General features: G+C 44.0%; 1 protein-coding gene across 1 annotated transcript in view; it reads left to right on the forward strand.

Moving 5' to 3' along the window:
• Positions 1–12,977, forward strand: part of LOC126253530 (condensin-2 complex subunit D3-like) — a 161,618-nt gene that overhangs the window by 103,025 nt on the left and 45,616 nt on the right. Inside the window, exon 7 of the mRNA XM_049954913.1 lies at positions 9,776–9,953. Within this exon, the coding sequence (XP_049810870.1) occupies positions 9,776–9,953 (178 nt within the window). The remainder of the gene's footprint in view (positions 1–9,775; positions 9,954–12,977) is intronic.

Genomic DNA, 12,977 nt, shown 5'->3' on the forward strand with positions numbered 1-12,977 from the left:
CAACAGGCCATCTTTATGGTGAGTATCAATCTATCCATTCCCTAATATTCTTGATATTCCAACCTGTAGTTTCCCATGTGTAAACATTGTTTTCTGTTATGTGAACCCATCTGTGTGGCATTCAGCCATATTTGAAACCAGTTACATTTAGCAATGTTAAAATGTAGGCTCAACCACTTTTCACAATGCAAAAGCACTAAAAGTGACACATTTCAAAGGAATAATCCTTCTTCATCAGAACTGAAGAGGTTGGCAGAAAAAAATGCTAACCCTCAGTTTAGTAATAATTAGTTTGATCAAATAATTTGTTATGTTTTCGAATGGACTATATACTAATAACAAATAGTTCCCCATGTACCACTAGAAAGCACTGTCTGCTGTATAAATTACTTTGTCTTTGTTATAACTTCAAGTTGAACAAATATATTTCAAGGAAGACGCAATACATGAAAGTCACAGATCAAGTAAACAGAGTAAGATGTGTGTACACTTTAACAGTCAAATCATAACTGAGTCCAAGTCTAGCGGCCATTGGCTGGCTGGCCGCTTAGGTGGCGCTGCTGCTGCATGGCTGGCAGACAGCGCCGCATGTAGAGGATGCGCGTAACTGCGCAGCGGCACTTTGAAAGATCGGCGAGTCACAACACTTTTCCCCCCTTTGACGTTTTTGCACAGGTCTTGATGGAGGTGGCCTGTAGATTGCTAACGTCCATAGGTGTTGTTTGACTGGCCGTAAAGTATCGAGGAGGATGCTTCCCGTACAGACGGAAGTGTCCCCGATGATAACGGGTTGAGATGATAGGAGACATGGGGGTCGAATCTGCTGGGGCCCCGTGCACCAGTCGGCCCGTTGCGGCAAGTCCGGTTGTTATAACAGGAGACATGGGCAATGTGTCCGCGTCCGTAGGAGAAGAAGGCAAGTAGAGTTGCTTCGACAGATGATGGTCATCTGGTTCCTGCATGGGCACGTCTCCTGGTGGTGTCCATTCTTGTACTGGTACCGATATGATGGTGAGAGGACTGCGTTGTGAGTAATGAGAGATTCCAGCATCCCGAGGTAGTGTAGCAGCATCTGGAACAGGCGTTGCCAGCACACGAGGCCGAAGCTAGTCCGAATGATGCACTGCAACACCTGTGTCCATCTGGATTTCACGCAGGCGTTGGCCACGGTGTCGTAAGATGCGGCCAGGACTCCATTTTGACTGCCTGCCATATCCCTGTACCCATAAAAGGTCGCCAGCAGTGAATAGGCCAAGCGAAGGCACCCACAGCCGTGAGTTGGAAGGCCGCAGAAGATGAAGTAGCGTGTGGGACTGTTGGCCATGTAAGAGCTCAGCCGAGCTGTGTTCGCCCATGGGGCTAAAATGGCAAGAAGCCAGAAATTGGAGAAGCGCATCATCATCTGCAGCAGAAGAATTCAGGAGTTTCCTCATCTGAGCCTTAAATGTGCGAACCAGTCGTTCAGCCTCACCGTTTGACTGCGAATGGAACGGAGGGACCATGGCGTGCATGACGCTGTGACGGGCACAAAAATCCGCAAAATTGGAAGACGCAAATTGCGGACCATTGTCAGTAACAAGAGAAGGCGGAAGGCCATCCAAAGAGAAAATGTGAGCTAGAGCATTGGTGGTTGCTGCGGTGGTAGGTGATGTGCAACGGACAATTAAAGGAAAGTTAGAGTAGGCGTCAATAATGAGAAGCCAATAAGTACCCAAAAAAGGTCCCAAGTCAGCACGAATACGCTCCCAGGGCTTCTCAGGCGAAGGCCACGGTGACAAAGATGACTTCGGGGCGGCGGCCTGTGACGCACAAGTGCTGCAGGCAGCGACCATGTGTGAGATTTCAGAGTCGATGCCGGGGCAGTACACATGACGGCGCGTCAGAGATTTTGTGCGAGAGACACCCCAGTGTCCTTGGTGAAGGAGGTGCAAGACCGAAGCACGCAAAGACGTAGGTACCACAACACGCGGTGAAGCATTGTCGGTGGAAGGGAGGGTAACACCATCCGTAGCCGTGAGGTGGTAACGCAAAGCGTAGTAGTTCCGCAACAGATCAGAAGTCTTAGCAGACGGATGATCTGGCCAACCCTTCTAAATACAGCGTAAAACCCGGGAGAGGGTAGGGTTAGAACCTGTAGCAGCCGCCAGCTGGTCCCCGGTGATGGGGAACCCATCAACAACCTGCTGCTCGGCAACATCCAGGTGGAAACACAAAAGTTCGTTCCTATCGAATGCCAGGTCAGGACCCATGGGAAGGTGAGACAGTGCATCAGCATTCGCATGTTGAGCCGTCGGCTGGAAATGAATCTCATAATTGATACGAGACAAGTAAAGAGCCCAACGCTGGAGCCAGTGTGCAGCCTTGTCGGGAAATGACGTCGATGGATGAAACAAGGAAACAAGTGGTTTGTGATCTGCAACAAGATGAAATTTGGATCCATAGAGAAAAACACCAAACTTATGAAGAGCATAAATAATGGCCAAAGCTTCTTTTTCAATTTGAGAATACTTTTGTTGGGCATCCGTGAGCGTTTTGGAGGCATAAGCAATGGTTTGTGCTTAACTCTCAGAAAAATGGTGCGCAAGGACTGCACCATTCTACTGAGTGTTGATGGTTAGCTGATTCATCAGTCTGGTTGGAGTTTGTTACTGCTGGGATGGCTATGTTGTTGATGGCCACATGATCAGGCACAAACTAGCTAAGTGAACTGATTTGTGGCCTGTGTTGCACCTCAGGTCATGAGAGACTGGTAGCGTGTGTTTCGCACAACACTCCGGACATGATTTCTGTAATGTAGCAGTATGAAGCCATGAAGGCAACGATATGGAGGAGTGACTGCGTGTCTCACATGTTTGTTGCGACAGTGAAATTATCAGCACTTGTGCTTCTCTCAATGCAACAGTGAGCAGGACAAATTATTGGCCACTTTATGCAGTATTGGTGGACTTAAGTTCTAGAGATGGTGTCTGTAACTGTCTGAAATCAGTGTATTATCAACATTGGCTACTAGAGAATCTACATACATCAACATTTTTTTCAAATGTATGCTGAGCGGAAGTGGCTATTTCAAGTACTTGTGCGATTTGTAAAGCCATATCGAGTGATGGGTCCGAAGATGCTAATGCTTTCATCTTAACTTGTTTTTGCAGATGCACGTACAAAATTAGACTTGCAGGATAAGCCTTGCAGTTTTGTGACTCATATCGCAAAAGTGAACCCAGCTGTTTTGTACATTGTTGTTGCTACTGCTGCAGTAGTTGTAACAGATGCTGTTGTTTCCACAGCAGAAGGAATTGTTGATCCATACTTTTTCTGGCCACACGAATACCTCAACATTATGCAGACAGTTTATAGAGACACAAGCCATGTGTGTATGTGGATTGTCCTGTTGAAAAATAGAACCATGATACTGTCGCACGGTAGGCAACATATGTGGATGAAGTATGCCTGTGACATACCGTTGTGCCATCAGAGTTCCCTCAGTCCTTACCAGCCACAATCTAATGGCTCTCAATGTCACTTGCCTCTACAAAATATTTGAAGATTGGTACTTCTTCCAAGGTCACTGCGATACTCGCCATCAATGGTCATCCGGGGTTGTGCAGAAACATGATTTGCTGCTGAACACAATGCGATGTCATTCCTCTACAGTCTTTGCTTCCCATGCATGGCATCACACCAAATGTTCCTAGTCTATCTGCTGCTAGTCTCTGACCAATGGTGTGGGATGACTCATAATGTTGCAGAGAATCCATTACTTGGTCTCCAATGACAGTTGCGTGCTCTCATATTCCCGAGCAGTCCATCAGGCCACTGCACATTTGAATGTCACACAAATGTAAATACTATATGATTCGACCAGCCAGCCAAATGGAGATCCACTCTGGAAATGCTTTCGAATGTCAAGTGCTGATAACAGTGTCTCATATGAGTATGCAGTATCTCTTTGTCCTTCTCAGTGACCACTCAGCACCTGACGCCGTTCATGCTCCTAGTATACCTTACCAGCCCTGGTAACAACATTACACAGGAACAACACTAATACATTATGGTGGCACAAGGCGGTAGCACTTTTGTTTTGCATGTTGGTATTTTGGTTGCTGTGGATTTATTTATTGATTGTCATTTTCTATTTGTTATTCACTGTTGCTATTTGTGTTGTATCCGGGAAGTGTGGAACAATGAAGACTGGAGGTGTGAGTGGGAAAACGAGTTTAATTTCTCAGTTGAAGTTCACTCAAGCTCTGCGTACAAACACTGTCTGACGGAATTGTACACTGAGTCCGTATCACAATCATACAACACAACCAATTCAAGTCTGTATATATCCATAGTTACAAACGATGAGTCCAAACACTTTGTGAGAGTGAAGCCTGATTTTGCACTGCCGTCCATGGTGGAGCGTGCACTTTTTAACTAGTCCAGGCATGCAGGAGTACACGGGCCACCGGGGAGCCCTTGGTGGCGTGGCATGACATGATTGGCCTGTAGTCAGTAGGTTGCTATTTTCTGTATGTATGCTGGCTGGCATTGCTGGGGTTACCAACAAAGCGGCTTAGGGTTGGTTGCACCTGCACTGTTAAGTGGTGCTGGTGCCACCGCCTATCGACCATGAGCTGAATGCTGTCTGATTCCTGGCCATGAAATGCAATGTGCCACAATGCAGTCATTGATGATACTGCAGTTTGAGTTTACATATTCTCATTTTGTCATTTAGAGATAGTGCACGGAACTGTGAAAATGGAGTGCCAGGTGGAGAAATCAAAACATTTCTGACATAATCTTCTATTTGAGTTCAGTAGAGGGTTTACAGCAGCAGAGGCAGCCAAAAACATTTGCATCATGTATAGGGATAATGCCACTGGACAGAGCACCACATAGATATGATTTTCTCGTTTTAAGGAGGATTATTTTTACATTAGTGACTCCAGAGTCATGAAGAATTTTGATGTTTGAGGAAGATCATTTAAACCCCTTAATCCTCAGTTATCCACATCAGTGTACTCGAAATAGGGCCAATCTGATGAACTGTGATCATTCCACCATCATCCGTTACTTGCATGCAATTTGGAAGGCTCAAAAATTGAGTGTATGTGTACCACATGCTCCAAGCCAAAATCACAAAAATTGGCAGGTGGCTATATGTGCATCTCTGCTTGCTTGTCATCAGTTGACTCATGAACAACACCGACCATTCCTGTCTTGTATCATTACTGATGATGAGAAATGGTGTTTTTATGCTAATGCAAGGAAAAGAAAGGAATGGTTGAGTCCAAAAAAAGCAGCATCTCCCCATATAAAGACCTATGTGCATCCACAGAAGATAATGTTATGCATCTTGTGGAACAGCAACGGTGTGGTGTACTACGAATTGCTTCCCCAACATGTAATCATCACTGTTGACAATTATTGTCAACAACTGAGACATCACATAGACACAATCCAAGAACAATGTATGAAAATTATGATTCAAGTAATTACTGAAGAAAATTGCCAAAAGAGTATCATGTTTAGTTGTCTTCTGTTACCATACTACTATATAAAGACAAGTCATTGTTTAACTTTGTTACCAAAATCTTGAACAATTCTTGACTGATTTACTTCAAATTACAACATGATATTCTAATAAATGTTCAGATGGACATAGGTTACATATTTTTAATATATATGGTATCTAACTATTTAATATACTATACAAAGGGGAAAGGCTATCTCAAATATCTTGAGAAATTTCTGAATGATTTACTTCAGATTTTTACACAATAGTCTAATAAATTTTTGGATCAACACAGGCTACATATTCTTAGTATTTTTATCATATAAATTTACATACACAATATACAGGGCTATTACAAATGATTGCAGCGATTTCATAAATTCACTGTAGCTCCATTCATTGACATATGGTCACGACACACTACAGATACGTAGAAAAAGTCATAAAGTTTTGTTCGGCTGAAGCCGCACTTCAGGTTTCTGCCGCCAGAGCGCTCAAGAGTGCAGTGAGACAAAATGGCGACAGGAGCCGAGAAAGCGTATGTCGTGCTTGAAATGCACTCACATCAGTCAGTCATAACAGTGCAACGACACTTCAGGACGAAGTTCAACAAAGATTCACCAACTGCTAACTCCATTCGGCGATGGTATGCGAAGTTTAAAGCTTCTGGATGCCTCTGTAAGGGGAAATCAACGGGTCGGCCTGCAGTGAGCGAAGAAACGGTTGAACGCGTGCGGGCAAGTTTCACGCGTAGCCCACGGAAGTCGACAAATAAAGCAAGCAGGGAGCTAAACGTACCACAGCCAACGGTTTGGAAAATCTTACGGAAAAGGCTTACCGTTTACAATTGCTACAAGCCCTGACACCCGATGACAAAGTCAAACGCTTTGAATTTTCGGCGCGGTTGCTACAGCTCATGGAAGAGGATGCGTTCAGTGCGAAATTTGTTTTCAGTGATGAAGCAACATTTTTTCTTAATGGTGAAGTGAACAGACACAATGTGCGAATCTGGGCGGTAGAGAATCCTCATACATTCGTGCAGCAAATTCGCAATTCACCAAAAGTTAATGTGTTTTGTGCAATCTCACGGTTTAAAGTTTACGGACCCTTTTTCTTCTGCGAAAAAAACGTTACAGGACACGTGTATCTGGACATGCTGGAAAATTGGCTCATGCCACAACTGGAGACCGACAGCGCCGACTTCATCTTTCAACAGGATGGTGCTCCACCGCACTTCCATAATGATGTTCGGCATTTCTTAAACAGGAGATTGGAAAACCGATGGATCGGTCGTGGTGGAGATCATGATCAGCAATTCATGTCATGGCCTGCACGCTCTCCCGACTTAACCCCATGCGATTTCTTTCTGTGGGGTTATGTGAAAGATTCAGTGTTTAAACCTCCTCTACCAAGAAACGTGCCAGAACTGCGAGCTCGCATCAACGATGCTTTCGAACTCATTGATGGGGACATGCTGCGCCGAGTGTGGGAGGAACTTGATTATCGGCTTGATGTCTGCCGAATCACTAAAGGGGCAAATATCAAACATTTGAGAATGCCTAAAAAAACTTTTTGAGTTTTTGTATGTGTGTGCAAAGCATTGTGAAAATATCTCAAATTATAAAGTTATTGTAGAGCTGTGAAATCTCTTCAATCATTTGTAATAACCCTGTATAAATAAACACTTTTAAGGGTTAACTTAGCACAAATCTTGAACTGTTCTTGACCAATTTACTTCAAATTTTTACATGATACTATAATAAATGTTTGGACAGACATTGGCCATATATACACTCCTGGAAATTGAAATAAGAACACCGTGAATTCATTGTCCCAGGAAGGGGAAACTTTATTGACACATTCCTGGGGTCAGATACATCACATGATCACACTGACAGAACCACAGGCACATAGACACAGGCAACAGAGCATGCACAATGTCGGCACTAGTACAGTGTATATCCACCTTTCGCAGCAATGCAGGCTGCTATTCTCCCATGGAGACGATCGTAGAGATGCTGGATGTAGTCCTGTGGAACGGCTTGCCATGCCATTTCCACCTGGCGCCTCAGTTGGACCAGCGTTCGTGCTGGACGTGCAGACCGCTTGAGACGACGCTTCATCCAGTCCCAAACATGCTCAATGGGGGACAGATCCGGAGATCTTGATGGCCAGGGTAGTTGACTTACACCTTCTAGAGCACGTTGGGTGGCACGGGATACATGCGGACGTGCATTGTCCTGTTGGAACAGCAAGTTCCCTTGCCGGTCTAGGAATGGTAGAACGATGGGTTCGATGACGGTTTGGATGTACCGTGCACTATTCAGTGTCCCCTCGACGATCACCATTGGTGTACGGCCAGTGTAGGAGATCGCTCCCCACACCACAATGCCGGGTGTTGGCCCTGTGTGCCTCGGTCGTATGCAGTCCTGATTGTGGCGCTCACCTGCACGGCACCAAACACGCATACGACCATCATTGGCACCAAGGCAGAAGCGACTCTCATCGCTGAAGACGACACGTCTCCATTCGTCCCTCCATTCACGCCTGTCGCGACACCACTGGAGGCGGGCTGCACGATGTTGGGGCGTGAGCGGAAGACGGCCTAACGGTGTGCGGGACCGTAGCCCAGCTTCATGGAGACGGTTGCGAATGGTCCTCGCCGATACCCCAGGAGCAACAGTGTCCCTAATTTGCTGGGAAGTGGCGGTGCGGTCCCCTACGGCACTGCGTAGGATCCTACGGTCTTGGCGTGCATCCGTGCGTCGCTGCGGTCCGGTCCCAGGTCGACGGGCACGTGCACCTTCCGCCGACCACTGGCGACAACATCGATGTACTGTGGAGACCTCACGCCCCACGTGTTGAGCAATTCGGCGGTACGTCCACCCGGCCTCCCGCATGCCCACTATACGCCCTCGCTCAAAGTCCGTCAACTGCACATACGGTTCACGTCCAGGCTGTCGCGGCATGCTACCAGTGTTAAAGACTGCGATGGAGCTCCGTATGCCACGGCAAACTGGCTGACACTGACGGCGGCGGTGCACAAATGCTGCGCAGCTAGCGCCATTCGACGGCCAACACCGCGGTTCCTGGTGTGTCCGCTGTGCCGTGCGTGTGATCATTGCTTGTACAGCCCTCTCGCAGTGTCCGGAGCAAGTATGGTGGGTCTGACACACCGGTGTCAATGTGTTCTTTTTTCCATTTCCAGGAGTGTATTTTTAATACATACAATATTCTAATATATGTCATGTATAAAGTGGGAACTTTGTTAGCAAAAATTTCGAAAAGTGCTTCACCAATTTACTTCAAATTTTTACATGGTGCTTTAATAAATGTTCACTCTGACATAGGATGTATTTTTTCATAAACAACAATTTGCGGGTTTTCTGTTAAAGCTAACTGCGAGAAAGAAAACACTGTACTGTGAAAATGTGCAGTTTTGTTAACATTTTCATAGTCAATTTTAACTACAATAACAGGGCATTTAAACCATTAGACAAATGGTTTCTCTCAAATGTCTCTTTCCTTATACGTAATTTTTAACAACAGTTACATACACAACAAAGTGCCGTTTTATTTTCTTCCTCACAGTTGGTTTTTATAGAAAATAGTGAAGTGGTTTCTGTGGTTTATTGGCTTAAGATTAGAAAACTACTCCAGGATCTGAATCATCTGAAATGTTGCAGTCCTACCCATCCACAGATTAAAATGGTGATGAATGCTGTTACTGAAGCTACTATCCTCACAGATCGAGCAGCTGGAGATCGGTCTCTCGTGTTCTGTACACCAATGATAAGAATCATTCTCCCATTCACTTTTAAGTGAATTCAACTCCCAGTCAAGGTTTTGTTGGCAAAAACAATAATTAACACTCAAGGTTAGAGAGAGGATGGAAGAGGAGATGGACAGACCCGGGGGGGGGGGGGGGGGGGGCACGTGGACAAGGAGGAGACGGACAGGACAGAGAGAAAGGGAGGCGGAAATCATCAACAGATGTAGGGAAGAGAAGGTTATGGACAAAGGACAAATTGTGTGCCGAGAGAGGGGGGGGGGGGGGGGGGCTAGGAGGATAATGGACAGAGAGAGGTGGATAGAAGGAGATTGGGTCATATATCCAATTCCTAGACATATTTTGCAGTTGCAAAGCATTGAAGCATTGCCAGGTTTGCTAGTGTATTATACTTAGACTAATTAGGGCTCTGTAGCTAAGAAAGATAAAAAAAATTTCTCTGTGTTTTTATGTCTGTGAAGTGTAATAAAACATGAATAATTTTACAGTGCCACTGGAAAATACTCCACTGCAGGCCATGGCTGTAATTACACTTGGTAAGATGAGCCTTCAAAATGATCTGTTTGCCAAGGATGTAGTATCCCTTTTGGGGTGTGTATTACGTGAGACAGATGATATAATAGTAAAAGTAAATGTCATCAATGTGTTGGCTGATTTGTGTATAAGGTAAGCTACTGTTATTCCTTCAACTTTAACTAGAAGTGTTTAGGAGTGAGCAACAGGGATGTGAAAATTTTAAAATTGAGGTTGAAACTATGAAATCCAAGACAGATATGATTTTATTTTCCGAATGGTGGACATATATTGTTAATTTTCTGTTAGTTGCAAATTGGCTTCATAATACACTTTTCAGATGTTCTACATGATTATTACAAAGTTGATTTTTCTTGTGATATGGTGCATCATCATTATTTGAACTTTTAAACAATGGAAAGTCCAGGATGGAATAACAATATGAATAGGATAGATTTAATGTAATTTCATAGATAAAAAAAACTACTCACCAAGTGGTGGCAGAAGAACACTACTATAAAGGTATCGAAATTAACAAGTTTTCGAAGCCAGTGGTTACAGAATTTCCTTTTTTTGTCAGAAGGGTTGAAGGAAAAAAAAGGAAGAGGGGTGATGGGAAATGACTGGTGATGTTTAGGAAATTGGGAGAGTTTTGGAAAAATCGCCAAGAAACCCAGGTCAGGGTAATATGGAAGATAGAGATTAATGCTAAAACATCGAGCACGAGTTAATAAGAGTGAAAAGCTAAGTGCAATGTATGTGACAGAGGTGTGAGGGATACAGCAAAAATAGACAGGTAAGAAAATCGAAGGTGCAGAAAACTAAAACGGAGTGAAGAAAGGAGTAGTTTTTGTGAAGAAATACTGAGGCGGGAGAAATTATTGTAAATTGATGTTAGGTGGGTGGCAAGAACCAAGGAAATGTTGTAGCGCTAGTCCCCACCTGATGAGTTCTGAGAAACTGGGGTCTTGGCGGAAGAATCCAGATGGCGTGTTAGGTGAAACAGGCACTGAGGTCATGACTGTCATGTTAGTGCATGCCCTTAAACAAGATATTTTGTGTTGGCAATATACGCCCTCTGCTTATTCCCATTCATCCTAACTGATAACTTAGTGGTTATCATGCCAATGTAATAGGCAAAACAGTGTTTACATAACATCTGGTACATGGCGTGCATCATTCCACAGGTGGCTCCCTCGTTAATAGTGTGTTTTGCCTGTTACATAACTTGTACAGGTGGTGGTAAGAGGGTACATAGAGCAGGTCAGTATTGTCATTCAGACTCAGTTTTGTCAATCAGTATTATCCTGGTCTTCAATGTATTATCATCTGCTTCGACAAGGCTAAGATTTCCTACAATCGTGCCCTAATATGAGGTTCATTCTGTCTTCCATTTTGTCTACCACACATAGAGTGCCTTTTTGTCACCCTCCCAATCTCCACAGTATCCTTGTCAAACCCTATTCTCCTTCAGTACCCATTTCTCCATTGTGTGAGTCCTACACCTGTGGCCATCCCTGCCATAAGACTTGCTTTATTCACCCTCCTACCACCACTAGTACCAGCCCTGTAACTAGCAAAACTTATACTATCAAAGAGAGAGCCACCTGTGAAATGAAACGTTTCATGTACCAGCTGTTATGTAAACACTGTTTGGCGTTTCACATCAGCATGGCTATCACTAAGTTATCAGTTAGGATGAATGAGTGCAGGCAGAGAGTGTATGCTGGCAACACCTTCTGCTACTGCTTGGTGAGTAGATTTTGTATCTACCCGATTACATTATATTTTCAAAAATTGATTATTTTCATTAAATAGGATAGTTTGCTCCTCAACAGATAGAGGAGGCTTTGTGTTGTAGACAGTCATAATGAAAAGTCTGATAAACTTCAGCTTTCGGATGAAATAGCCCTTCTTCAGTAACAGAAAACACACACACACACACACACACACACACACACACAGAGAGAGAGAGAGAGAGAGAGAGAGAGAGAGAGAGAGAGAGAGAGAGAGGCACGCACACACTCACACTCACTGCTACTGTCTATGGCCACTCAGTTTTGACACAAGCACCTGTAAACAGTAGCCATTTGTGTGTGAGTCCCTTGCTTTTTTATTTATTGTGTGTGTGTGTATGTGTGTTCTGTTTCTGAAGAAGGATTTTTTTGCCTGAAAGCCATAAATTTGGCAATTTTTTTTCTCTGTCTATGACTCTATGCTTCCTCTCTTTGGTAAATAACAGTCTGACCTTTTCATAACAATGGTATATGAAATTTTAGTTGTGATGTGATATAACTGCAGTTTTAGTTTGTCGGTATACCTCAGATACTTTACATAACGCCAATAAAAACAATCACTTACAGACAAGTCTGGAGAACTGGGAAGATTTCATATAATTTGATCTCTCAATGGTTACTGACTATTGTGGATAGAAGTTGAAGTTTTTTGTGCAGCATTTTTTCAAATTGCTGCAGGTTAACTGAAGATATTGCAGTGCCTCCTCCATGTCTGGTGGAGTACTGACACTGTCGGGTTAAATTTATTCAGGCAAGTTTGTTACAACTGCTGCCATATTTAGCCAGATTTGTTGGTCTTTGCGATCCACCACTTGTAGCCCCTGCCTTCCAGTGGAATTGGACTTACATGTTCCAGTTCCTGCCTCCTTTTTTCCCAACTTTCCAATAAACTGAGTTTCATTGCAGGCATCAGCAGGCTAATACCTCTGTTGTTTTGTCTTCATGTGTAGATCAAATCAAATCTTCATCAGCTGTTAGGGTCACCTGATATTCAACAAGCTGTAGGCTGTGGATAGTGCTTTCTCCATCAGGTTTTCCCATTTTGTGGCATTTCCTTCTCCAGTTGGACATGGTATATGGAACATAGTTCTTTAAGAGTGTTGGGATCGTACAGTATCCGTGTCTTAATTGCTAGTGTTGGGATCGTACAGTATCCGTGTCTTAATTGCTAGTGGTTTTTATAGGTCCACTGTAGTCTTCCCAATCTAATACTCGCAGAAATGTTTGGGTTCATGTTTCATACAGCTTTCAAGGGCTGGAAATTTATGCTACTACATTGCATTGCATATCACAATCCACAGAAAGGGCAGTGTCATATGCCTTTGGAGGTGTACAAAACCCAGGTGGGCTTCCCAAGATCTGTCAAGATACTTTCTAATCA

This window comes from Schistocerca nitens, chromosome 4, assembly GCF_023898315.1.
Source record: "Schistocerca nitens isolate TAMUIC-IGC-003100 chromosome 4, iqSchNite1.1, whole genome shotgun sequence".
NCBI lineage: Eukaryota > Metazoa > Arthropoda > Insecta > Orthoptera > Acrididae > Schistocerca > Schistocerca nitens.